Source organism: Phyllobates terribilis, unplaced genomic scaffold, assembly GCF_046119375.1.
Source record: "Phyllobates terribilis strain yellow unplaced genomic scaffold, ASM4611937v1 Scaffold_85__1_contigs__length_6476398, whole genome shotgun sequence".
Lineage (NCBI taxonomy): Eukaryota > Metazoa > Chordata > Amphibia > Anura > Dendrobatidae > Phyllobates > Phyllobates terribilis.
In genome coordinates, this window is record NW_027362845.1 from 4,380,787 (window position 1) to 4,408,253 (window position 27,467).

At 45.6% G+C, this 27,467-nt stretch overlaps 1 protein-coding gene across 1 annotated transcript; it reads left to right on the top strand.

Moving 5' to 3' along the window:
* On the top strand, window positions 1-27,154 carry LOC141197631 (uncharacterized). The gene is made up of 7 exons (XM_073662714.1): window positions 1-85; window positions 20,038-20,187; window positions 20,317-20,418; window positions 20,502-20,625; window positions 20,709-20,806; window positions 21,005-21,095; window positions 23,360-27,154. The coding sequence occupies exons 2-7, from the start codon at window positions 20,110-20,112 to the stop codon at window positions 24,214-24,216; spliced, it is 1,350 nt and encodes a 449-aa protein (XP_073518815.1). The 5' UTR covers window positions 1-85; window positions 20,038-20,109; the 3' UTR covers window positions 24,217-27,154.
* Window positions 27,155-27,467: the final 313 nt, after the last annotated feature.

The window sequence follows — 27,467 nt, forward strand, 5'->3', positions numbered from 1 at the left end:
CCTGACTCCTCCCCTCCTGTGACCTCATCACAGCTCCTGTGCGCACAGAGCAGCCATATATGTGGTGGCGGCTCTGCAGGTGGAGGTATGTGGAGACCCCATTACTGGGCGCAGGGGGCATTAACCCCTTCAGCACGGAGACTCTTTTGGGGTCTTGTGTTGCCCCTTTATAAGAATCATAAGGTTTTTGTTCTGTTTCCTGTAATAGATACATACGACCCAACTATGGAGACAGGAAGGAGGAAACGTATTGTTCTCATAGTACAGGACCCCTTTACTGCCCCACAGTGTAATGCCCCCATTATGCCCCTTATGCAGGATGTATGATGCTCCCACACAGTGTAATGCCCCCATTATGTCCCTTATGCAGGATGTATGATGCCCCCACACAGTGTAATGCCCCCATTATGCCTCTTATGCAGGATGTATGATGCCCCCATTATGCCTCTTATGCAGGATGTATGATGCCCCCACACAGTGTAATGCTGCCATTATGCCCCTTATGTAGGATGTATGATGCCCCACAGTGTAATACCCCCATTATGCCCCTGATGCAGTATGTATGATACCCCCACACAGTGTAATGCCCCCATTATGCCCCTTATGCAGGATGTATGATGCCCCCACACAGTGTAATGCCCCCATTATGCCCCTTATGCAGGATATATAATGCCCCCACACAGTGTAATGCCCCCATTATGCCCCTTATGCAGTATGATGCCCCCATACAGTGTAATGCCCCCATTATGCCCCTTATGCAGTATGTATGATGCCCCACACACAGTGTAATACCCCATTATGCCCCTTATACAGTATGTAGGATGCCCCCACACAGTGTAATGCCCCCATTATGCCCCTTATGCAGTATGTAGGATGCCCCCACACAGTGTAATGCCCCCATTATGCCCCTTATGCAGTATGCATGATGCCCCCACACAGTGTAATGCCCCCATTATGCCCCTTATGCAGGATGTATGATGCCCCACACAGTGTAATGCCCCCATTATGCCCCTTATGTAGTATGTATGATACCCCCACACAGTGTAATGCCCCCATTATGCCCCTTATGCAGTATGTATGATGCCCCACACAGTGTAATGCCCCCATTATGCCCCTTATGCAGTATGTATGATGCCCCACACAGTGTAATGTCCCATTATGCCCCTTATGCAGTATGTATGATGCCCCACACAGTGTAGTTTCCTCATTATACCCTTTATGCAGTATGTATGATGCCCCCATTATGCCCCTTATGCAGTATGTATGATGCCCCCACACAGTGTAATGCCCCCATTATGCCCCTTATGTAGTATGTATGATACCCCCACACAGTGTAATGCCCCTTATGCAGGATGTATGATGCCCCCACACAATGTAATGCCCCTTATGCAGTATGTATGATGCCCCCACAGTATAATGCCCCCATTATGCCCCTTATGCAGTATGTATGATGCCCCACACAGTGTAATGTCCCCATTATGCCCCTTATGCAGTATGTATGATGCCCCACACAGTGTAGTGTCCTCATTATGCCCCTTATGCAGTATGTATGATGCCCCCTCACAGTGTAATGCCCCCATTATGCCCCTTATGCAGGATATATGATGCCCCCACACAGTGTAATGCCCCCATTATGCCCCTTATGCTGAATGTATGATGCCCCCACACAGTGTTATGCCCCTTATGCAGTATGTATGATGCCCCCACACAGTGTAATGCCCCCATTATGCCCCCTATGCAGTATGTTTTATGCCCCCACACAGTGTAATGCCCCCATTATGCTCCTTATGCAGTATGTGTGATGCCCCCACACAGTGTAATGCCCTCATTATTCCCCTTATGCAGGATGTATGATGCCCCCATTATGCCCCTTATGCAGTATGCATGATGCCTCCACACAGTGTAATGCCACATTATGCCCCTTATGCAGTATGTATGATGCCTCCACACTGTGTAATGCCCCCATTATGCCCCTTATGCAGGATGTATGATGCCTCCACACTGTGTAATGCCCCCATTATGCCCCTTATGCAGTATGTATGACGCCCCCACACATTGTAATGCCCCCATTATGCCCCTTATGCAGTATGTATGATGCCCCCACACAGTGTAATGCCCCCATTATGCTCCATATGCAGGATGTATAATGCCCCCTTTATGCCCTTTATGCAGTATGTATGATGCCCACACACAGTGTAATGCCCCTATTGTGCTCCTTATGCAGTATGTATGATGTCCCCATTATGTCCCTTATGCAGTATGTATGATGTCCCCACACAGTGTAATGCCCCCATTATGCCCCTTATGCTGTATGTATGATGCCTCCACACTGTGTAATGCCTCATTATGCCCCTTATGCAGTAAGTATGATGCCCCCACACAGTGTTATTCCCCCATTGTGCCCCTTATGCAGTATGTATGATGCCCCCATTATGCCCCTTATGCAGTATGTATGATGCCCCCTTTATGCCCCTTAGGCAGTATGTATGATGCCCCCCACACAGTGTAATCCCCCCATTATGCCCCTTATGCAGGATGTTTGATGCCCCCACACTGTGTAATGCCCCTATTATGCCCCTTATGCAGGATGTATGATGCCCCACACAGTGTAATGCCCCCATTATGCCCCTGATGCAGTATGTATGATGCCCCCACACAGTGTTCTGCCCCCATTATGCCCCTTATGCAGTATGTATGATGCCCCCACACAGTGTTATGCCCCCATTATGCCCCTTAGGCAGTATGTATGATGCCCCCACAGTGTAATGCCCCCATTATTCCCCTTATACAGGATGTATGCTGTCCCCCACACAGTTTAATGCCCCCATTATGCCCCTTATGCAGTATGTATGATGCCCCCACACAGTGCAATGCCCCCATTATACCCCTTATGCAGTATGTATGATGCCCCACACAGTGTAATGCCCCGATTATGCCCCTTATGCAGGATGTATGCTGTCACCCACACAGTTTAATGCCCCCATTATGCCCCTTAGTCAGTATGTATGATGCCCCCATTATGCCCCTTATACAGGATGTATGCTGTCCCCCACACAGTTTAATGCCCCCATTATGCCCCTCATGCAGTATGTATGATGCCCCCACACAGTGCAATGCCCCCATTATGTAACGCGTCTGGGAGGTGGAAAGCACACAGATAGATAGGAATCTGGCAGGTAACTGGCAGGTATCTGGTAAAGGGACCTGAGGGCTGAAGCAGAGTTGAGAGGCTTTGCAACAACATTGCTCGGGCACCTCCATTTTGGAGGAGGTGCCTTATATATGGTGAGATCCTCCGGCCATTGGCCGGGGACTCCTTAGGACGGCGCGCGCGGCCCCTTTAAGAGAGGGGGAGCGCGCGCGCGCCCTAAGCACAGTGGCCGGGAAGCAGCGCGCGCTGCCAGCAGAGCGGGAGGAAGACGCCGGGCACGGAGCGGAGAGGAACGGCGTCCCTGCCTAGCAGGAGGCAGGGACGCCGACGCTACAGTACCCCCCCTTTAGGCCCCCCCTTTTTTAGGCCAGAGAGAAATTTTATCAAGGATGAGAGGGGCATGGATGTTCTCCCGGGGCTCCCACGTTCTCTCCTCAGGACCAAACTCCTTCCAATCCACAAGAAAAAAGATCTTTCCTCTTACCCTTTTGGTGGCCAGAATGTTCTCTACCTCAAACTCGTTTTCAGCGGAAACCGGAGCAGGAGGCGTACCTGTAGACTTGGAAAAAGAGTTAAGTACCACGGGTTTGAGTAGAGATACATGGAAGGAGTTAGGAATCCGCATGTTGGCCGGGAGTTTCAATTTATAGGCCACCGGGTTAATTTGTTTTATAACCTCCAGTGGGCCGATGAACCGAGGCCCTAACTTGTAGGAAGGAATCTTGAGCTGGACATATTTGGACGAGAGCCAGACTTTATCTCCAGGACGGAATTGTGGTGGATCCAGACATCTTTTGTCAGCCTGTTTTTTCATCCGCTCGGATGACCGAAGAAGTGCGGATCGGGTACTCTCCCAAATGGTGGAGATTCCGCAGCCGGATTGTCCACCGAGGTGGAGACGGGAAACAGGATCTGAGGATTCTGACCGAAGACTACAAAAAGCGGTGATTTGGAGGAAGATTCGCTCTCGTGATTATTGTAAGAAAATTCGGCCCACGGTAAAAGATCCACCCAGTCGGAATGGTGAGCATTTACAAAGTGCCGGAGGAAACTGGTTAAAATGTGGTTGATCCGCTCTACTTGGCCATTGGACTGTGGGTGATAGGCAGAAGAAAAGTCCAAGGTGACCCCCAGCAATTTACACATGGCTCGCCAAAAGCGAGAGGTGAATTGGACCCCTCGGTCGGATACAATGTGGAGAGGAAGACCATGAAGACGGAAAACATGATGGATAAAGTCTTTAGCTAACTCTGATGCAGACGGGAGACCCGGCAGAGGAATGAAGTGAGCCATCTTGGAAAAGCGGTCAGCGACCACCCAAATGACCGTACAACCGGCAGAGACAGGGAGATCCGTTATAAAGTCCATAGCTATATGCTGCCACAGGGCAGCAGGTACAGGAAGAGGAAGAAGGCGACCGGCTGGCAGGTGTCTCGGAACCTTGTTACGGGCGCAGGTCACACAGGCTGAAACAAAGTTTATTACGTCCTTGTGCAGGGTAGGCCACCAGTAATGCCGGGTAATAAGCTGGAGGGTCTTTTTCTGACCAGCGTGGCCAGCTAGCTTAGACGAGTGACCCCAGTGTAGGACCTTCTCACGATCAGGTACTGTTACGAACGTCTTACCGGGAGGAAGACGATTTAGATTTACTGGGGCCACCTGCATTATTCTGGTGGGGTCGATGATGTGCTTAGGCTCCTCCTCTAGGTCAGAGACCAGAAAGGATCGGGATAAGGCATCAGCTTTAATGTTTTTGTCTGCCGGGCGAAAATGAAGAATGAAATCAAAGCGGGCAAAAAACAAGGACCACCGGGCTTGGCGCGGGTTAAGTCTCTGTGCGCTCTGGAGGTAAGCCAAGTTCTTGTGGTCCGTGTAAATTATTACCGGGTGAAGAGCCCCCTCAAGCAGGTAACGCCACTCCTCCAGTGCCAGCTTAATGGCCAATAATTCTCGGTCTCCTATAGAATAATTGCACTCAGAAGAGGAGAAGAGTTTGGAGAAGAAGCCGCAGGTTACCATTCTTCCGGAAGACGACTTTTGGGTAGGTACCGCTCCGGCTCCAGAGGAGGAAGCGTCAACTTCTAGGAAGAATTGTTTGTTGCTGTCCGGACGATGCAGCATCGGGGCGGAGGAGAAAGCCTGTTTTAAGGAAAGAAAGGCTTCCTCTGCTTCTTGCGGCCATTCTCTGGGATTAGCGCCCTTACGGGTGAGCGCAGAGATAGGGGCAGTCCGGGAAGAGAAGTGCGGTATGAAGAGGCGGTAGTAGTTGGCGAAGCCCAGGAACCGCTGAATAGCCTTCAACCCCTCTGGTCGGGGCCACTTCTGGATGGCAGACAGTTTCTCAGGATCCATTCGTAGGCCGGTCTGAGAGATTATGTAGCCCAGAAACGGAAGTGAGGTTTGCTCAAAGAGGCACTTCTCATATTTAGCGTAGAGGTGGTTCTGCCTGAGCCTGAGCAGGACCTGACGAACGTCCCTCCGGTGAGTGGGGAGATCCGGAGAGAAGACCAAGATGTCGTCCAGGTACACCACCACGCAGGAGTAGAGAAGGTCACGGAAGATGTCATTGACCAACTCTTGAAAGACGGCGGGAGCGTTACAGAGACCGAAGGGCATTACAAGGTACTCATAGTGGCCGTCCTGGGTGTTGAATGCCGTCTTCCGCTCATCCCCCTGACGGATACGGACCAGGTTATACGCCCCACGGAGGTCCAGTTTGGTGAAGATTCTAGCCCCCCTCAGACGGTCAAATAATTCAGGAATGAGCGGAAGGGGGTATTTATTTTTCACTGTGATCTGGTTAAGGCCTCTATAGTCTATACAAGGACGGAGTGAGCCGTCCTTCTTTTTGACGAAGAAGAAGCCTGTTCCCGCCGGGGAGGTAGATTTCCGGATAAATCCCCGGGCCAGATTCTCCTCAATATATTCAGACATGGACCGGGTCTCAGCAGCGGACAAAGGGTAAATACGCCCACGGGGAGGAGTAGCGCCGGTTATCAGGTCGATTGGGCAGTCATATGGTCTATGAGGGGGTAATGTCTCTGCTTCTTTTTTTATTAAAGACATCCGCATAAGACCAATAGGGAACCGGTAGACCGGGTAGATTGGCTGGGGTAGGAGAAGGACGGGCAGGATGAACGGGAACTAAACAAGTCTTATGGCAGTCCTGTCCCCAGCGAAGGACTTCTCCGGTCTGCCAATCAAGCACGGGTGCATGTTTCTGGAGCCAAGGTAGGCCTAGGAAGAGGGCGTGAGAGAGTCCAGGCAGAACATGGAAGAAGATGCTCTCAGAGTGTAGCATTCCCACCTGTAGAGTTAGAGATTCGGTGATGAGTTGGATGGGATGTGGTAAGAGACCCCATCCACGGCGGCGACCGATAAGGGTACAGCCAGAGGTTTGGTGGGAATGCGGTATTTTTCTACCAGGGATTGAGAAATGAGGTTTCCAGCAGCTCCAGAGTCAAGTTGAGCCAGTTCAAAATAACGGTTCTCTCCGCAGATGATAGAGACCGACAGCATCAGAGATGGAGAGGGTTTACTTTTGTCTAGGGCGACCTATCTGAGCGATCCTAGGCGTGAACGGATCCGGTGCTCCTTACTGCCACAGTAGAAGCAGCTCCCCTCGGCACGGCGTAATTCTTGACGGTTTTTGACCATCTTGGTCTGGTCGACCTGCATAGGCTCAGGTGAGTGCGCCTGGGGAGTAACGGAGGAAGTGACGGGTCTCTGGAAGGTAGGGGTAAGGCGTGGAAACCTCTTCTCACGGGTGACCTCTTTGGTGCCCTCCTGGAACCGGATGTCAATCCGGGTGGCAAGTGTTATTAAATCGTCGAGAGTGGTAGGAATGTCCCGACCGGCGAGTTCATCTTTAATACAGCCGGACAGACCCTCCCAGAAGACGGACACCAGGGCGTCGTTATCCCAGGCAAGCTCTGAAGCAAGGGTACGGAACCGTATGGCATATTGGCCCACGGTGAGACCTCCTTGACGGAGGCGTAGCAGAGATGAGGCGGATGAAGTCTTCCGTCCTGGTTCGTCGAAGACTTTCCGGAAAGCCGTGAGAAAGGCTGGCAGGTTGGACACCAGGGGGTCTCCTCTCTCCCATAGAGGATTTAGCCAAGCCAGTGCCTCCCCTGTGAGATGGGACCTGATGAAGTCTACCTTGGCTCGGTCGGTGGAAAACTGGTGTGCCAACAGTTCAAAATGCAGAGTGCACTGGTTAATGAAGCCCCGTGCCTGGATGGGATCTCCGCCAAAACGAGGCGAGGCGGGGACCGGGGAGAGATGCCATGGTATTGATGGGCAGCAGCGGAGCCGGGGTAGTAAGTGTGCGAGTGGAGGCAGCTCCCGATGAGGCAGTCAGTGTGTCCAGGCGGGAGTTAACACTACGCAGGTGACTCAGGATGGACTCCTGTTGGGACCTCTGACGGGAAAGTTCATCACATAGGTCCGAGAGCGAGGGAGCTTGGGTGCCACCGGGTTCCATGGCCCGAGCAAACTGTAACGGGTCTGGGAGGTGGAACCTCTGAGCAACTATACAAAGGGGCAGTCCTTGTAAGGAAGCGGGTGGCTCCCAGGGAAGGCGAGCAGGTAGTCACGGCAAGTGACAGGGACAGTCTCTGGGTAGAAGGGCAGGAGGTCACGTCAAGTGACGGGGACAGTCTCTAGACAGGCGGGTGGTCACGGCAAGTGACAGCAGGGAAAGAGTCTCTAGACAGGCAGGTGGTCACAGCTAGTGACAGCAGGATAGGAGTCTCTAGGCAAGCGGGTGGTCACGGAAAACTGCAGGATCTTCGGAGTCAAAACGAAATGTGAAATAACTAAAGTTTCATAATTTTGATAATGATGGGACCCATATTTTTAGTGACCGGGTCAGCTAGGGAACGATATGGATATTTTCCTGTCTCTGTAAGCCCCTCTGGGGGGCTGTGGTGCAAAAGTCCCAAAATAACAGATCGCAGCTATACCGTGTGAGGTCTCTGGAGAAAGGTAAAATCATAACGGAAAAAATTGTATCACTTTCAGGTCTCTATGATCAACCGACGATAAGTTATCACAAAAATCAGATATCTAATAAAGATATGAAGGCTGGAGACCAGCCCCCATGATGTCATCCAAGGGGTGTGTGGGCAGGTCTTTCCCTTCAGCAGCATAAAATAATCTGCTGAGGTTAGAGTAGTATTCATTGCGGGAGTATATATTTATTATAGCAACAGATTCTGCTGAGTGTCTCCCCTCCACCTATATTGAATCATCTCAGTGATCGTTATAGTAAGTCTTCTTTAATCCTGTTTATTTTGTGTAACTGCTTATGTGTTGTATTGTCCCCTTTTGTAAAATCTTGGATATTTTTCATAACACTGCCTCCCTTTTGGTTTAAATATAAAATTTAATAGTGCTGTTTCTTTTGTGCTGTAATTGTTCCCTCCCACGAAGCCATACGCTACCAGAACGCAGGTGTCCCCCCAGGCCTGTATTATATTTCAAATCTGGAGGGTGGTGGCAGCGAATAATATTAATTGGGCTATTGTGAAGCTGACAGTGACCGTACAGGGGCTTATACACATATTCCATGCGTTGGAATCCGGAGATGTGATGCCATACGCTCACTGGTCGCTTGCCGATACCTATGTAGCCCCCACTCCCTGACGAAATCCGGACAGAGTGACGGCAACGGTGAGATATTGTGTGATCTCCCCGGTGTCGTCGCTGCTGAACCCTGACAAATTGGTGGGAAGCGGTGGGATATTACAGAACATCAGTGGCTGGATTGAGCAATCATTCCTGTCACTGAAAACTTGCACGGTTCTTGCGAGAATACTGTGCAGATTTTTAAGAAATAAGAGTCAGTGTTTTAATATTTTTTTATTTGTGACATTACTGTACGTATAGCAGTTGCATCCCCTCCCCTTCTCTTGTTTTTCTTTAACTTTTATTTGGCAATGATGGCTACACGTGAAGAGACCTGGTATCACCAGCAGTCAAAGGAGACTCTCACTGCTCTCTGTGAGCTGAGACAGATTGACCCCACGGGCAAAGCCAGGCACCAAATGATTGCTGAACTGTTGCAAGGTGCTGCAGAGCTCGGATGATGGGGTGGCCAGCCAAGACTCGGATAGTGCTGCTGCAGGGTTCCCACCTGTGATTGCCAGCCAGACCCGCAGCCAGGGTAGTGTGGACCCCCACCTGCAGATGGCCTTGGAGCTGCTCACCGCAGACAATCGTGATGGACAACTGCAGCTGGTTCTGAAATTCCAGGAGCGAGCAGACCAACGAGCCCAAGCTGACTGAGAGGCTGCTGAGCAACAGGCCCAAGCTGACCGAGAGGCTGCTGAGCTACAGGCTTAGGCTGAGAGAGCTGAGCGACAGGCCCAAGCTGATCGAGACGCTGCTGAGCGACAGGCTGAGGCTGAGAGAGCTGAGCGACAGGCCCAAGCTGACCGAGAGGCTGCTGAGCGACAGGCCCAAGCTGAACGAGAAGCTGTTGAGCGAAAGTGGCAAGATGAGCAGCGCTACCAGCTGGAGTTAGCCCGAATCCAGCTGCCGAAATCCACCGCATCGGGCAATGAGACCGGCAACACGAACTGCTTTAAACCCCGTCCGGAGCATTTTCCTGTAATGGAAAAGGACGGGGACTTGAACACATTTCTCCGAGGATTTGAAAAAGCCTGCAGACAGTACCAGCTGCCTGAAGCCCAGTGGGCCAGGTATTTAACCCCAGGGCGCCAAGGAAAAGCTCTGGAGGTGTTTGCTTCTCTAATTCGAAAACAAGATTGAGACTGAGGCCGTCAAGCAGGCTGGGATAAAAAAAGTACCAGCTGACTCTGGAGGTTTACTGGAAAAAGTTCAGAGCCCTCCAACGTGGAACACATGACAGCTACAGTGACGTGGTGGATGGGCTCAGGACCAACTTTGAGCAGTGGGTCCAAGGACTGTCATTTACCACCTTCGAGGACCTGAAGGATCTGATGGCGAACGACCAGTTTGTTCTTCTTTGCCCAGTGCAAATTCGACAGTTTGAGCTTGACCGGGAGCCAAAGGAGGCTGCCAAAGCCGCCCAGATCACAGATGCCTATAAGGCCAACCGCACACCAGAGGTGCGGAAGTCAGCCGCCGCCAGCTGGAAAGGGGGTAAGCCCACAACCACCCCCAGTGTTCCAGCCAGCTGGCCCTCAGCGGGTTCTGCCCCATCTTCCAGCACCTGGCCTGCATTTGACTCCCATAAGTGTTATGTTTGTGACCAAACGGGTCACACAAGCCTTGTCTGCCCGGAGAGGCAGAAGATGAACACCACACCTGAGGCCCCAGGACCTACTGCAGCCATTCTTTTTGTGAGTGGGGCGGTTGGCAGCGCCCGGGAAAACTTAAAACCTGTTACTGTGGACAACACCGTTACTGTTGACCTTAAGAACACTGGCGCAGAATGTACCATCATCCACCCTTAGTTCGTGTTACCAGAGGAACTCATTGCTGGGAAGACCCTGACTGTCACCGGGTTTGGGGGTGTTTGCCGATAGCCCGAGTTTTTCTGGACTTGGGTGCGGGGAGGGGGTTAAGGGAAGTGGGGGTGTTGGAGATTCTCCCCACTAATGTGCTATTGGGAACTGATCTGGGACGGTTGATTGCCCGATACATCCCTGACCACCCTCCCAGATCTGATATGTCATGTATTGCCACTGTCAATAATGTCAATTGACGGTAATGACAATAATGTCAATTTCATGCATAATAAAAATGTATGTTGTGTTAAAGGGAATTCAGCCACCTCACCCTGTGGGGTGATGCTGCTGAGGATCCCCTAAAGCGAGCCAGCATAAGTGCTATAGGCAAGGGGAGCAGGCACGGACACACCAGGAAGCAGGTTATCCCGTGCGGGTGACCAGTGTCACTCCAGATAGTGACATGGTCAATGGTAGCTGTCCCTTGACTAGCACAGCTCCAGAGGTGATGAGCAGGGATGGGGAGAAATATGGGGATCATAGGGAAAGTGGTTCCGTGCCGCTGACCAGTGTCACGACGGACTGTGACATGGCCGGTCGTAGCTGCCCCCTAGTGAGCATGGCTCCCAAGGTAAAAATGATGGCAGGAAGGGTAGAGCCCACAACTGGGCAAGGTAAAAGAAAGGTGTGTCCCCCTGTCTGTCAGGAGTATGGGAGGAAGGTACCCATAGCCTGTTAGAGGTGGGGGAAAATGTACCCCGAACCAGTCAGGGTGATCGGAAAGCTGGATCTCCATTCGGTCAGAGTGGGGGGCAAGTTGGGTCAATGGCATTTGGGCAGTATACGCCATGGTTGAGACACGCCATTAGCGAGACACATGTACAGTATACATTGAGATCAAACCGGAGACATCTCCTTTTGTATCATTGAGATAGTTAAACCCAATGTGAGAGGAGGTGATCACAATAGATGTATCCTCAAAAAAGAAAGTCAGTGGATTTCCAAACTGGATTCACTGGCCCCTAAGGGACTCAATGAGCAAATTTCTTATGCCTATTTTGAGTGAATACAGCCCCATTCTGGATTACATTTTTGGATTGTATACTCTACCCATTGCTACTCAGTTCCCTGTGAATGAGGTTCACATATTGTTGTACTTCATCGAGATATCTGAGCTTCTATATCAGAATTATTTCTTATCAATTATTCCACTTATACTATTTTGTAATTAACAAGTGTGGTGATCCTTATGTATCTCGAATTGTGCAATAGAGGTCAAATTTGACCATTTAGGAATATACTGTGGGCCATCACCCCATATCTTATGTAGTGATAAAGTAGATCTACATGCCTATTGCATGATGGGAGGATGTGCAATACTTGTTTTTAGTCTCCCATGACGCTGATCTCAGAGACAGAAAATCCTATGTTGGTGGTATGCAATCCAAAACCATTATGCGATCCGGCGTGGAACGCATGCTTCCGGACATGAGCATTCGCAGATAGGAGACCGTGATGCACTCCGGCATGGAACGCACATGTCCGGGCACGTTTGAGCTTTCTTCCAGCCTGTTGTTTTGTGCTGAATTGTGGAGAGTACCTGAGAATTTATTTTTGTTCCATCTGTCTTTAGTTGATCCCACTGATGCATCAGATAAGTCCTCAGAGAATTATAATTAGAGGAACCCATGGACACATTAGGATTTGTGAAGCTGACCTCCGCTCTCCTCTATTTCCTTTGAATTTATTGTGTGACTTGTATTTCAGAACAGTAGCTCTTGGTTTGTTTCATTTCCATGTGTAAATTGAATTTGACTCGTTGTCTTTGATATCTCTTTCAAACTTAGTTTTTTTGATGTCGGAGATCCATCCTCCAGACTTTGTAAATTCTTTTACATATTTTGTTTGAGTTTTGTATTCAAAAAGGCTTCTACACTTGGCAGAAAACTTTCACCTAGTTTTTTTAAGAAATAAATATCAAACGCAATGCGACTTGGTTATCCTTGGTTAGTTTTTTTTTTAATTTAGATTGTGAGCCCCAATGAGGACAGTGATGATAATGTATTTAAAGCGCTGCGGAATATGTTAGCGCTGTATAAAAATAAAGAATATATCTATAATATAATCGTACAAGCGTCCCTCTGTCTGAATCCTCTATAGACTGCGCAAGCGCGAAACGCCTGCACAGTCTGGCTCTTACAGGTAAGAGGAGTGTGTAGGCACTGAACACATACCGTGATCTCCGGCACCATACTTACCTGACCGGGAGGAGCGTTGCCACAGCGCCTCTCTTCTCGCCGGAGACTGGGGCAGTAGTGAAGGCGTCGGAATCGGCGCATGTGCATAGCGCTATCAGGTGCCATTTTACTGAAGACACCTTTGCAGTGTGTCTTCAGCAAAATGGCACCGGACAGCACGGTATGGGCACGTGCGTACTCCGGCGCCACACTCCTCCCCCGGCAGAACAGGACACCACAGCGCTGGAGCATAGGGAAGAAAGGTGAGTTTGTGTTTTGTTTTGTTTTTTGTATGTGTGCAGCATGAAAGGGATGAGGGAGCCACACATACTAGGATTGGGGGGTGAGGAGGCCATGCATACCAGGATTGGGGGTGAGGGGGCCACGCATACCAGGATTGGGGAGTGAGGAGGCCACGCATACCAGGATTGGGGGGTGAGGAGGCCACGCATACCAGGATTGGGGGGTGAGGGGACCACGCATACCAGGATTGGGGGGTGAGGGGACCACGCATACCAGGATTGGGGGGTGAGGGGACCACGCATACCAGGATTGGGAGGTGAGGGGACCATGCATACCAGGATTGGGAGGTGAGGGGACCACGCATACCAGGATTAGGGGATGAGGGGTGCCGTGCATACCAGCATTGGGGATGAGGGGTGCCGTGCATACCAGCATTGGGGATGAGGGGTGCCATGCATACCAGCATTGGGGATGAGGGGTGCCATGTATACCAGGATGAGGGGTACCATGCATACCAGAATAGGGATGAGGGGCACCATGCATACCAGAATAGGAATATGTGGTGCCATGTATACCAGGATAGGGATGAGGAGCCTTACATACCCGGATTGGGGATGAGGGAGCCATGCATACCAGGTTGAGGGATGGGGTGCAATGCATACCAGGATGGGGGGTACCATACATACCAGGATAAGGATGAGGAGTGCCATGCATACCAGGTTTGGGGATGAGGAAGTCATGCATACCGGGTTTGGGGATGAGGAAGCCATGCATACCAGGATTGGGATGAGGAGCCATACATACCAGGATTGGGGATGAGGGAGCCATGCATACCACGATTGGGATGAGGAGTGCCATGTATGCCAGATTTTGAATGAGGGGTGCCATGCATACCAGGATTGGGGATGAGGGGTGCCATGCATACCAGGTTCGGGGATGAGGGGTGCCATGCATACCAGGATTGGGGGTGAGGGGTATCATGCATACCAGGATGAGCAATGGGGTGCCATACATACCAGGTTTGGGGATGAGGGGTGTCATGCATACCAGGATTGGGGATGAGGGGTGCCATGCATACCAGGATTGGGGGTGAGGGGTGCCATGCATACCAGGATTGGGGGTGAGGGGTGCCATGCATACCAGGATTGGGGGTGAGGGGTGCCATGCATACCAGGATTGGGGATGAGGGGTGCCATGCATACCAGGATTGGGGATGAGGGGTGCCATGCATACCAGGATTGGGGATGAGGGGTGCCATGCATACCAGGATTGGGGATGAGGGGTGCCATGCATACCAGGATGAGAGATTGGGTGCCATACATACCAGGATTGGGATGAGGGGTGCCATGCATACAGTACAGACCAAAAGTTTGGACACATCTCATTGAAAGATTTTCTGTATTTTCATGACTATGAAAATTGTACATTCACACTGAAGGCATCAAAACTATGAATTAACACGTGGAATTATATACTTAACAAAAAAGTGTGAAACAACTGAAAATATGTCTGATATTCTAGGTTCTTCAAAGTAGCCACCTTTTGCTTTGATGACTGCTTTGCACACTCTTGGCATTCTCTTGATGAGCTTGAAGACATAGTCACCGGAAATGGTTTTCACTTCACTGTCAGGTTTAATAAGTGAGATTTCTTGCCTTATAAATGGGGTTGGGACCATCAGTTGTGTTGTGCAGAAGTCAGGTGGATACACAGCTGATAGTCCTACTGAATAAACTGTTAGAATTTGTATTATGGCAGGAAAAAAGCAGCTAAGTAAAGAAAAATGAGTGGCCATCATTACTTTAAGAAATGAAGGTCTGTCAATGTGAAAAATTGGGAAAACTTTGAAAGTGTCCCCAAGTGCAGTTGCAAAAACCATCAATATCTACAAAGAAACTGGCTCACATAAGGACCGCCCCAGGAAAGGAAGACAAAGAGTCACCTCTGCTTCTGAGGATAAGTTTATCCGAGTAACTAGCCTTAGAAATCGCAGTTTAACAGCAGCTCAGATTAGAGACCAGGTCAATGCCACACAGAGTTCTAGCAGCAGACACATCGCTTCAACAACTGTTAAGAGGAGACTTTGTGCAGCAGGCCTTCATGGTAAAATAGCTGCTAGGAAACCACTGCTAAGGACAGGCAACAAGCAGAAGAGACTTGTTTGGGCTAAAGAACACAAGGAATGGACATTAGACCAGTGGAAATCTGTGCTTTGGTCTGATGAGTCCAAATTTGAGATCTTTGGTTCCAACCACCGTGTCTTTGTGCGACGCAGAAAAGGTGAACGGATGGACTCTACATGCCTGGTTCCCGCCGTGAAGTATGGAGGAGGAGGTGTGATGGTGTGAGGATGCTTTGCTGGTGACACTGTTGGGGATTTATCCAAAATTGAAGACCTACTGAACCAGCATGACTACCACAGCATCTTGCAGCGGCACGCTATTCCATCCGGTTTGCGTTTAGTTGGACCATCATTTATTTTTCAACAGGACAATGACCCCAAACACACCTCCAGGCTGTGTAACGGCTATTTGACCAAGAAGGAGAGTGATGGGGTGCTACGCCAGATGACCTGGCCTCCACAGTCACCAGACCTGAACCCAATCGAGATGGTTTGGGGTGAGCTGGACCGCAGAGTGAAGGCAAAAGGGCCAACAAGTACTAAGCATCTCTGGGAACTCCTTCAAGATTGTTGGAAGACCATTTCCGGTGACTACCTCTTGAAGCTCATCAAGAGAATGCCAAGAGTGTGCAAAGCAGTCATCAAAGCAAAAGGTGGCTACTTTGAAGAACCTAGAATATAAGACATATTTTCAGTTGTTTCACACTTTTTTGTTAAGTATATAATTCCACATGTGTTAATTCATAGTTTTGATGCCTTCAATGTGAATGTACAATTTTTATAGTCATGAAAATACAGAAAAATCTTTAAATGAGAAGGTGTGTCCAAACTTTTGGTCTGTACTGTACCAGGATTGGGGGTGAGGAGAGCCATGCATACCAGGATTGGGGGTGAGGGGTGCCATACATACCAGGATTGGGGGTGAGGGGTGCCATGCATAGCTGGATTGGGGGTGAGGGGTGCCATGCATAGCCGGATTGGGGGTGAGGGGTGCCATGCATACCCGGATTGGGGGTGAGGGGTGCCATGCATACCCGGATTGGGGGTGAGGGGTGCCATGCATAGCTGGATTGGGAGTGAGGGGTGCCATGCATAGCCGGATTGGGAGTGAGGGGTGCCATGCATACCCGGATTGGGGGTGAGGGGTGCCATGCATACCAGGATTGGGATGGGGGCAGCACAAATACCAGGATAGGGGCAGCACTATACCAGCATGGGAGACCATATACCAATAAAAATGCTCGCCACCCGGGCGTAGAACGGGTTCAATAGCTAGTATATATATATAAATGTGGAGATACACCCTGTAAAGCATGCAACTATGTTAATAAAACCGACACATTTGAAGAAAACCTAACTGGACAACAATTTGCAATACACAATTTCATCAGTTGTAACACTATAGCGGTCATCTATTTAATAGATTGTATAGAGAGTTAACTACAATATGTGGGATGGACGTCAGATCCGCTATAAACATGTATTAGAAGACATTTATCTGACGCAATCCATACCACAGCATTAAACCTGTCCGTGGTTTCAAGACGCTTTTCACAAAAACATAAAGGGGATATCAGATCCTTCAGATATTAGGAATAGAAAAGGTTTATAAATTATTAAGAGGTGGAGATGTGAAAAGAAAAATCTTAAATAGAAAGTCATATTGGATATTTAAATTACACACTAGAGCCCCACAGGGAATGAACATCAGACAGGATTAATATTACAGTACAATTAATTGTATTTGCTTTTGATTTCCAGTGATTTTATTGAATGTCTCATGCATGAGTTGTATTTGTGTATTATCTTTTTCTTCCATACAATACAGGGTTAAATTGTCTGAGAAGTGCTCAGTAATCAATGGACACCCAGGAAAGGGAAGGATATAAAAGTATCACGGAGACTCACATGTTGTAAATCAGGAATAAGCATTGGTTTGGTATGTGGGCACTTGGTGGTATGCCATCACAACAGTTTTTATGAATTCACAATAAATGTGAGGTTTTAACAATATAGACAATGCTGGAGAATCCAGCTCTCCTCATTTCTCTACTTGAACCTTGAAATGTCCCTGACCAGGGCGGCTCCATGCGGTGATCGTCAGATAAGATACATTGAATAAACAGTGAGCTGACCTCCCTCTCCATTTTCCCATTATATGCATGTTTTCTCTATAGTGATGAATATTTATTTTTGCTAAAACTGTGATATTTTCACTTTCAAACTTTTTTAAACCTTTTTTATAAACCTTTTTAAACAACTCCCATTAGTGCGATCATACAACACAGAAGCCTCTGATCGCTCCGCTGATGCACTGTACTACTGTAGTGCCGTGTACTGTCACTGCCTGTTAGTGTAATACTAACTGCCCCATAAACATGAGATAAGTGTTGACTGAACGGTCATTTGGCAGACGGCTATCTCTCTCGACTCCCCCATACACACAAATATTCCAGCTTTCCTGTGATCTGTATGAGAGAGTCTTCTCCAGACTTCTCTAGCGGAGGATTATCTACAGGAAGAACAAACATTTTAGCCTCCGAAATTCAGGATCCCAGATCCTTCTCTGCCCTGACATTATCTGCCAGGAGGCCCCCAAATACATTATATAGTTGACCAAACCCCCTGAAATCAGTGCTTTCATACAGCTTTAGTCTAATGTGTCTGGGGCCATTAAAAGATAACTTATTGAATGCTTCCTTTGGCCCGGCCTAATAGACTGTCGTACATTGCAGGCCCAGACACCATTATTAGGCATTAGTATTGTAGGAACTAGGCAGCCCCATACTATTGAGCACTTGGGGGAGGAAGGGCATTCAGCCGAACTCTGTCAAACCTTCTTAGATGCCATGTTTGCTTTTTGCAGTAGCAAGTGGTTAAACTGCCAGGGATTTTATGGCAGCCGCAACTGTGCCAGCCTTGCAGTGTACATCTATGTTCTGGTGCCCAAAAGAGTTCATATAAGAACAAACACAAGTGTTTAACATGTTAAAAAATGACAATGTGTCTTCTGCTTTTTGCATGTTGTTGTTGTTTTTTTACAAGAATTGTTGGGGCCAATTTTCTTTTTAAACATTTTAATATCTGCTTTTTTTTCTGGGGTTTTTTCTTGTAATATAGGAAAGCCTAAGGCCAGAAGTAAACCCCATAATACACTGTACATGTAGACTTTAATATCAAATCATTTCTGTCTGCGGTGTTTGTGCAAACTAAACAGCTTTTATAAAAGCCTCAAACTTCTGTGTGTGAATCAGACATGAGATCTAACTTGATAAAAGATTACAGTCTGGGGAAGACGGGAAACATTTATATAGACGGCCAGTGGTGCAGTAGTCAGTGACGGACTCTGGCCAAATATGGTTTTAGAGACGTAGTAGAAGATGTTTCCTCATCACGAAGTAGTTAGTTCTCATGTCACTTGTAATGAATATCTCCTGCAGTATTGCTAATGCCAATTCCAGTGTCGGAAAATGAGACGAGAATTAGCGTTATGGAAGGTGAGTGTCAGGAACTCACAAAGAGACGACACCGGGGAGATCACACAATCTCTCACCGTTGCCGTCACTCTGTCGGGCTATGTGTATACGCCCCCGTACGGTCACTGTCAGCTTCACGATAACAAAATTATTATTATTTGCTGCCACCACCGTCCAGATTTGAAATATAATACAGGCCTGGTCGGACGCCTGCGTTCTGGTAGCGTATATAGCTTCTGGGGAGGGAACGATTGCAGAGCAAAAGAAACAGGACTATTACATTTTATATTTAATCCAAAAGGAAGGCAGTGTTATGAAAAATATACAAGGATTTTACAAAGAGGAGAATACAGTACAGAATATACAGTTACACAATATAAACAGGATTAAAGAAGACAATTCCATTTAGCTGGAGGGGGGCACCCCACTTATTGATTTGACTGTTATTGAACAAGATCCGTTTATTATAGTCTCTATACCCCCTTGGCAATGAATATTCATCCATCCTCCGTGGATTCTTTTATGCCTAAGGGGAGACATGCCCACACAGCAACTAGGATGACATTGTGTGGGCTGGTCTCCAGCCTCCATATTTTTATTGGAATATCTGTTTTTTGCGATAACTTATTGTTTGTTGATTGCAGAAGCCCGGAAGTAATACTGTTTTTTCCGTTATGAATTTACCTTCATTTAGAGACCACACATGACATAGTTTCAGTATGTTATTTTGTTATTTTTACACCCCAGCTACCCGCAGTTGCTCACAGCTACGAACAAATAAGCATATTATTCCTTGGCAGACCCTGCCACTAAAAATATGGGTCCCATTATTAGCGGAGTTATGGAACTTCCAATATTCCTTATTTTGTATTAGCTCCAGACATCTTGGAGTTTGTGTTAAATCCCTTTAAAGCCTAAGTCAGTTTTCCTTCAATCTCTGCCCCTGCTGAAAGGTGTCAATCTATCCCAAGTCTGTGCTAAGAGGAGATGCATTCGTATGTTAAGTGGGTCAGTAGCACCTTTTGTGCTGCATTTGTCTACAAGTGACTTCTGCTGTGTGTGTTTAATTGCGTGGAAACAGTTAGTCCAAATGGTGGATAAGGGGGGAGGGGTTTGGGAGAAATAGTTAATATTTTCTCAATATTTCCCTGACATTGAGTCTGAGAAACGTATTCAGCTGCAGACTCCAAGGAAGAAGTTGCTTGTTATCTATGGCCTAAGATATATAGGTTTTATTACTAGATGTAAAGAAGAAAACTAAATACTGTAAAATAATAAATATCCTCATATGTTTTCCCTTATTATCTCCAGTAATTGTATTATTACACAGGATTTTTATGATGTTACATGAGCTCATCTTCTCATTCAGATTCCTACAATATCAGATCCTCTCAGTGAAGATCTTCTATATAAGAGAATTTTCCTGATTTATCCATCAAGGATGGATATGGACAGAGACAAGATGGCAGAGAGGATATTCCACCTCACCCTAGAGATCCTCTTCCGGCTTACTGGAGAGGTGAGAGATTCTGATGACGTCACATTACATCATTCTTATCTATGGGAATAACAGATGGACAGAACTGGAGAGGTGAGGACTCTGGAAATGTCTGTAGTGAGATTTATTAATGTGTCTCTCCATAACCAGAGATTAATCACGGGGCCTCCACCTCACCCCCTGATACATGAGGACATCAATGACCAGATCCTAGAACTCGCCTACAAGATGATTGAGCTTCTGACTGGAGAGGTGACACTGCTGGGAATGCTGGGACATTTTACAGTAACACTATGAAGGGATCGGGGGGATGACTGTATCACTGTAATTGTCAGGTTCCTATACGGTGTCAGGATTTCGCTGTCTATTTCTCCATGGAGGAGTGGGAGTATTTAGAAGGACACAAAGATCTGTACAAAGACGTCATGATGGAGGTTCCCCAGCCCCTCACATCACCAGGTAATAGACAGGACTAAAAACACACGGACTATAATTATCTGTATGTAAAGAATGAATTCAGTCCCTGTATGTGTTTCCTCCAGATCTATCCAGTAAGAGGACAACACCAGAGAGATGTCCCCGTCCTCTTCTTCCACAGGACTGTAAACAAGAAGATCCCAATGTTCCTCAGGATCATCAGGTAGATGGAGAGAAGGTGTCATGAGATCTCCCCTATGATGTGTAGACGGCTGTGAAGGTCTTGTGCTCAGTCTTGTTTTATCCACCAGTATTATATGTTTTATATTTGTGTAATGAGAACGGTGGAGATGGCAGGATTAGAGCCGATCATAGATGTGACTTCTCCATCTGTCTGTGACTTTTACAATATTTGTTTCAGGGTGAAGATCTGACCCATATTAATACTATAGAGACATATGTGAGGGGTGATGAGTGGTGTAAAGAGGAGATTCCTACATATGACTACCCAGGTGAGTAGTAACCACTAAATGCAGAGAAGTGACAGATTCTTCTCAGTCACTGGCTGTGGTGGCTTTATCAGTGGTGTAGACCGGCTGTATCACAATCGTGTGATCACCATTTTGCCGCTAGATCACAACATTCTCCTCCGTCCGAAAATGTTCAATTTACTTTGGGAAATTGTGAAAGCCCTTTTCTATAGAACTTACAACCTGGAGGATCCACCTACCCCCTGGGATTAGAAGATGCTGACCGTTACCTGCCCAGATCTGTAAATTACAAAGCCAAATGACAGCGTACGTAGAATGTGCTGACAAGTGAGAAAATCACTTGAAGAAAAATATTATGATGGGCCTGTAAGAGAAAGTGGAGGGTAATGATGCTGTTGGCTTCCTAGATCCCTGATATCTTATTGGATGAATCTCCCTTCTCTCCCTTCTGTGCTGCTGAATGTGCTCATATGGTCCCTACAAGACCAGGTCCAGTCTTTCTGGCCAAACTTCACTTTTATGATCGACAACATTAAATGTGCAGTGAGACCAAGTGTGAATTTCTGTACAATAACAGCAGAGTTTCCCTTTATCCTGACTTTTCAATTTCTTTTAAAACCAACTAACTTCAAACAGGATTGTGATAAACTATACAGAAAACATTTCACCTGTGCCACGATATATCTCTAAGCTGTGCGTGGCTGATGGCTGTAATATACATTTATTCACGTCTGCAGGAGATGTGTTGGCTCCAGCCCTGGTTTCATGGATTCACGCCACGTCATAAATTCCATTATGTTTTCAATCCTAAGGAATTCAGATTACTGCACAATCTCTCCTGAAATGAGGGCGCTAATACTTTCTCTACTCTCCTGGTCAGGACTCATAGTTGCTCCAAAGCTCCACCATAAATGAGTGCGACTCCAGTTTAGTGTTGGATTTCTCCCCTCATACATACGTTGTTGTTGGAGATGTTACATGTTTTAATATTCTTTTTTTTTTTTTTTTTTTTTTTTTACAGGTTCACTCTCTATGATAGTTTCATTGTGGTGGGATCGGCCGGCCTCACTTATGTGACTCTGTAACTCCCTGATAGTCTTTCAAAAAGATCTCCATTTCCTCTTCCAAATGCTCGAGATCTAAATTTAAGACTCCTCATCTCTGCAGTATTATAAAAAAAAGTTCTCTTTAAATGTCTAATATTTCTTCTTGAAACTCATCTGACAGAATATATTGTCCCTTACGATAGTTTAGATTGCCAAGAGCCACCGAGCCCCATACTCTAATTACCCCAGAGAGGTTTCACCACTAGTTACTCATTTATTACTGATGGAGACTGTTGAGTTTGATCATTTCAGTAGATGTTTTATTGTGTATAGTCAGTTTTTGACTTCAGTAATCCTCTGATTTAACCCCTTCCCGCAGACAGTTTTGTGTTTCTAAACCGGCCCCATTTTTCAAATCACTTTATGTGGTGATAACCGTTTAACCCCTCTACATGGATCTGGACTTACACAGAGACCCCTAGGCTTGGGCCACGGTGTTACCTGCTGTTCTGTGGAGTGAGATGGGAAGAAGAATAGTCAGGTAGCCGGGTCAGAACCAGGAGGTCAAAGAAAATACAAAATCAGAAGACACAAGAGTAATCAGTAAACGGGCCGGGGTCACAACAGGAAACAAATACACAAGCCGGGAGCTGAGCACAGAGGTCTGAACCATTTTATTGCCCAAAACATAGTGTCCAGATTGTGCTCCAGGAGACACACACCGTAAATTAAGTGGGTCCTTCTCACTATAGTAATGTCAAATACATGGATGCTGAATGTGGTTTGGGCGCACTGCAAGGCGCAGAAGCGAGGGGGAGATCTGACTTTGGGAGAGTGGATATTGCTGGATTGGTTTATGGAAGCCATGTTGCTTTTCAAAAGCCTTTGAGCCACTAATAATGTGGAAACCTCTGTTTTTCCACTGACAGATGACGGACCTGAGTGGGGACTTGTTTTTTGTGAAATGAGTAGAAGTTTTTATTGGTATTATTTTCGCCTACATAACATTGGTGGCTTTTTATTCCATATTTGGGAGGGAGAATGAACAAACAGTTGGACACCACGCTCTACTGGTTCATTATATGAGGTTTTCTATTAGATGGTCATTGTCCTGGTGAATAATTTAATTTTTTTTATATAACTTGCCTTTTTTACAGACAGTTTAAGCAGAAATGTTCAAAAATATAAAATTCATTGATTTTTTTATTAAAAAATAATAATTGTTTTTCTTCTTGGCAGATGACTGTACCAGGAGATCAGAGGAACAGCTGACATCTTCAATTTTTAAATCAGATGATTTTGAGATCACACAGGATACAGTTGAAGTGAATTATATTACTCCAGATAAACCATCAACCCTTCACAGCAAAGATCTGTCATCTGATCCTTTGATACACGTCCTTTGTTCTGATTCATTACCGACTACTAAGGAAAATCAAGGTCACAAAATGAGCATTAAAAAGCAAATTGCTCCTAAAGCAAAGAAGCCATTTTCACATTCACAATATACAAATAGTTTTCCCCTCAAAAAGTATTTCCTTAAACATCAAAAAATTCACACAGCAGAGAATAGATTTTCTTGTTCCAAGTGTGGGAAATGTTTTAATCAGAAATCAAATCTTGTTAGACAACAGGGAACTCACACAGGAGAGAAGCCATTTTCCTGTTCAGAATGTGGGAAATATTTTACAAAGAAATCAACTCTTATCGTACATCAGAGAACTCACACAGGGGAGAAGCCTTTTTCATGTTCAGAATGTGGGAAATGTTTTACAGTGAAATCAACTCTTATCAAACATCAGAGAACTCACACAGGTGAGAAGCTTTTTTCATGTTCAGAATGTGGAAAGTGTTTTACAGTGAAATCAACTCTTATCGCACATCAGAGAACTCACACAGGGGAGAAGCCTTTTTCATGTTCAGAATGTGGGAAATGTTTTACAATGAAATCAACTCTTATCGCACATCAGAGAACTCACACAGGGGAGAAGCCTTTTTCATGTTCAGAATGTGGGAAATGTTTTATCCAGAAAGCGCATCTTGATAGCCACAGGAGAACCCACATAGGGGAGAATGCTGCAACCTCACCCAACTAGTCTCTGTACAGACTAAAAAGGCCCTAGCTGCACAACTAAAAATGCCACCACGGACCTAACTCCCTAATAGGCCGTTGAGGAGTTTCTCGTACCTCCTGAGGAACCACAGGGGAGGCTGCAACACACTGTCAACAAGGGGAAAGGAAAGTATGAAGTAAAATATGAAAACCCTGAATGAGAAAAAAAAACATTCATATAGGGCAAAGAAGGCAAGCTAACCAAAAATAAAAGGAACAAGTATAATCTCCCACAATATACAAATAGTTTTCCCCTCAAAAAGTATTTTCTTAAACATTAAAAAATTCACACAGCAGAGAATAGATTTTCTTGTTCCAAGTGTTGGAGATGTTTTAATCAGAAATCAGATCTTGTTAGGCACCAGAGAACTCATACAGGAGAGAAGCCATTTTCCTGTTCAGAATATGGGAAATGTTTTACAGAGAAATCAAATCTTATCAAATATCAGAGAACTCTCACAAGTGAGAAGCCATTTTCATGTTCAGAATGTGGGAAATGTTTTAACCAGAAATCAGATTTTGTTAAGCACCAGAGAACCCACACAGAGGAGATGCCTTTTTCATGTTCAGATTGTGGGAAATGTTTTGTACAGAAATAACATCTTAATAAACATAAGAGATTTCACACAGGGGGAAATACTTTTTTCATATTCAAAATGTGGGAAATGTTTTAACCAGAAAGCGCATCTTGATAGCCACCAGAGAACCCACATAGGGGAGAATTCCGCAACTACACCCAACTTGTCTCTGTACCAACTAAAAAGGCTCTAGCTGCACAACTAAAAATGCCACCATGGACCTAACTCCTAAATAGGCCGTTGAGGAGTTTCTCATGCCTCCTGAGGAACCAGAGGGGAGGCCGCAACACACTGTCAACAAGGGGAAAGGAAAGTATGAAGTATTATACGAAAAACCTGAATGAGAAACAAAAACACATTCATATAGGGCAAAGAAGGCAAGCTAAGGAGAAGCAAAAATAAAAGGAACAAGTATAATCTCCCAGAAACCTAACATTGTTAGAATTAAAAGGTACTGGGAGGGAAAGCAAACTGACCGGGAGGATAGTTTCACCTTTGTAGGGAAACTTACAACATTCATCCTCACCAACTGTAAATGTAAACCTGTCCGTTTATAATGACCAGGACAAGATACTCACATCAGGACCACAAGATCCCAGGGACTTTCAGCTGCATCACATCTAATGTAGTGTACTTAATTATATGAGAAAGCAAGCAAAGATGTCTCCAGCAGGACCAGGGTTGTATGTATCTTGTTAAAACTTCACTTTTAATTTCAAATTGTAAAAGCCAAGGATGAGTTACAGAATGAGCAATGTAGCGGCTCTTAGGTACAGCACATTCCAACGCGTTTCGGCTAAACCTTATTCATGGAATAATGTGAGAACTAAGCCTACTAGCTGAAGTTAAATAAAAAACACTTCTTGGTGATTGCTTCAGGTGTTGGACCACAGCCCAGAGGAGAATTAACCCATTATTGGCAGCTAAAATTAACTACAGCAAAAAAGCACAAAAACTACATAAAATTGGACATGAGATAGAATGGAATACAAAATTAGTGGAAATACAAAATGAGTGAGAGATACATGCAGAAACAAAAAGATCTTTTATGCCGTGGGGCAGTAAAACACATAATAATCACTAAGCATCCTTTATGTCTGGTGAGCATGACTGTTTAAACACCATTAGAGTATAAATATAGTTAGTATATGTAGTCCCATAAAAAAATATATATATATCTTTGAGAAAAAAAAATATATCTTTGAGAAAAAAAAATATATATATATATTTTTCTCCTTTTCTTTCCCTTTTATGGAAAAAGGATGCAAAAGTCATAAATATAAGCATTGGACAATAAAGCAGTTAAACAGACAGTGCATTCTATTATGACCACAAAGGAAATATATTATCAAAGTACTGTCGAACATGAATACGTGAGACTAAGTGTATTGTAAAATGAGATCCTGTCTCACATTCAAACCTTGCGGAAATCTGGTACACAAGAGAAAAATCCAGAATGATTCTCGGTTCAGGATTTTTCTCCTGTGGTCACCACCTCTCTCCGGCTTAAAGACTTCTTGCCATCCTCCCCACAATATTAAAAATATCCCAGTGGGAGAAATGATCAGGTTAAAGAGAAACTCCTCAACAAAATAGAGTTATCAAGAGGCAGCCTCCAGCACTAAAAACAGACTAGCTTTAAGAGGATACTCTAAAGGCATTCTAAACAGAGCAGAAAAAATAGTAGCTAATATAGACAGAAAGGATTTATTGAAAAATCGATCCAAAAAAGAACCAAGCAGATTTAAAAATACGAAAAATACGGTTGTGTTTACTACACAATTTAGCCCACAGTTCAACAATATTGTCAATATCATAAAAAAATATATACCCATGCTAAATCAGGACCCTACTTTAGTGAAAATCATGGACAATTGTTCCGTAAAATATATAGCTAAAAAAGCTCCCACTATAGGTTCACTGGTTTCTCCGAGTCTTTTTTGTACAAAAAATTCTCATTTTCCATCAGAAACCTGGCTCACTTTAAAAGGGTTTTATAATTGTGGCCATAGTAGGTGCATTTCTTGCAAATACGCACACAAAAGTGTTTCCTTTCAGTCTGAAATCACCAAAAAAATATACAAAATCAGCACCTTCTTAAACTGCAATTCCGAAGGGGTTATATACCTTGCAGAATGTATTGCTTGTAAGCTACAGTATGTAGGCTGTACCACAGGACCTTTAAAAATACGCATCCGTCGTCATATGTCGGATGCATGTAATCCTAACGGCCTAAACAAATCGGCAGTTTCAAAACACTTTGCAAATGTCCACCATGGAGATCTAAATAACTTCAGATTTAAAGCAATAGAAACAGTCTTTAAGCCGGAGAGAGGTGGTGACCACAGGAGAAAAATCCTGAACCGAGAATCATTCTGGATTTTTCTCTTGTGTACCAGATTTCCGCAAGGTTTGAATGTGAGACAGGATCTCATTTTACAATACACTTAGTCTCACGTATTCATGTTCGACAGTACTTTGATAATATATTTCCTTTGTGGTCATAATAGAATGCACTGTCTGTTTAACTGCTTTATTGTTCAATGCTTATATTTATGACGTTTGCATCCTTTTTCCATAAAAGGGAAAGAAAAGGAGAAAAAAAAATATATTTTTTTTTTCTCAAAGATATATATATTTTTTTTTTTATGGGACT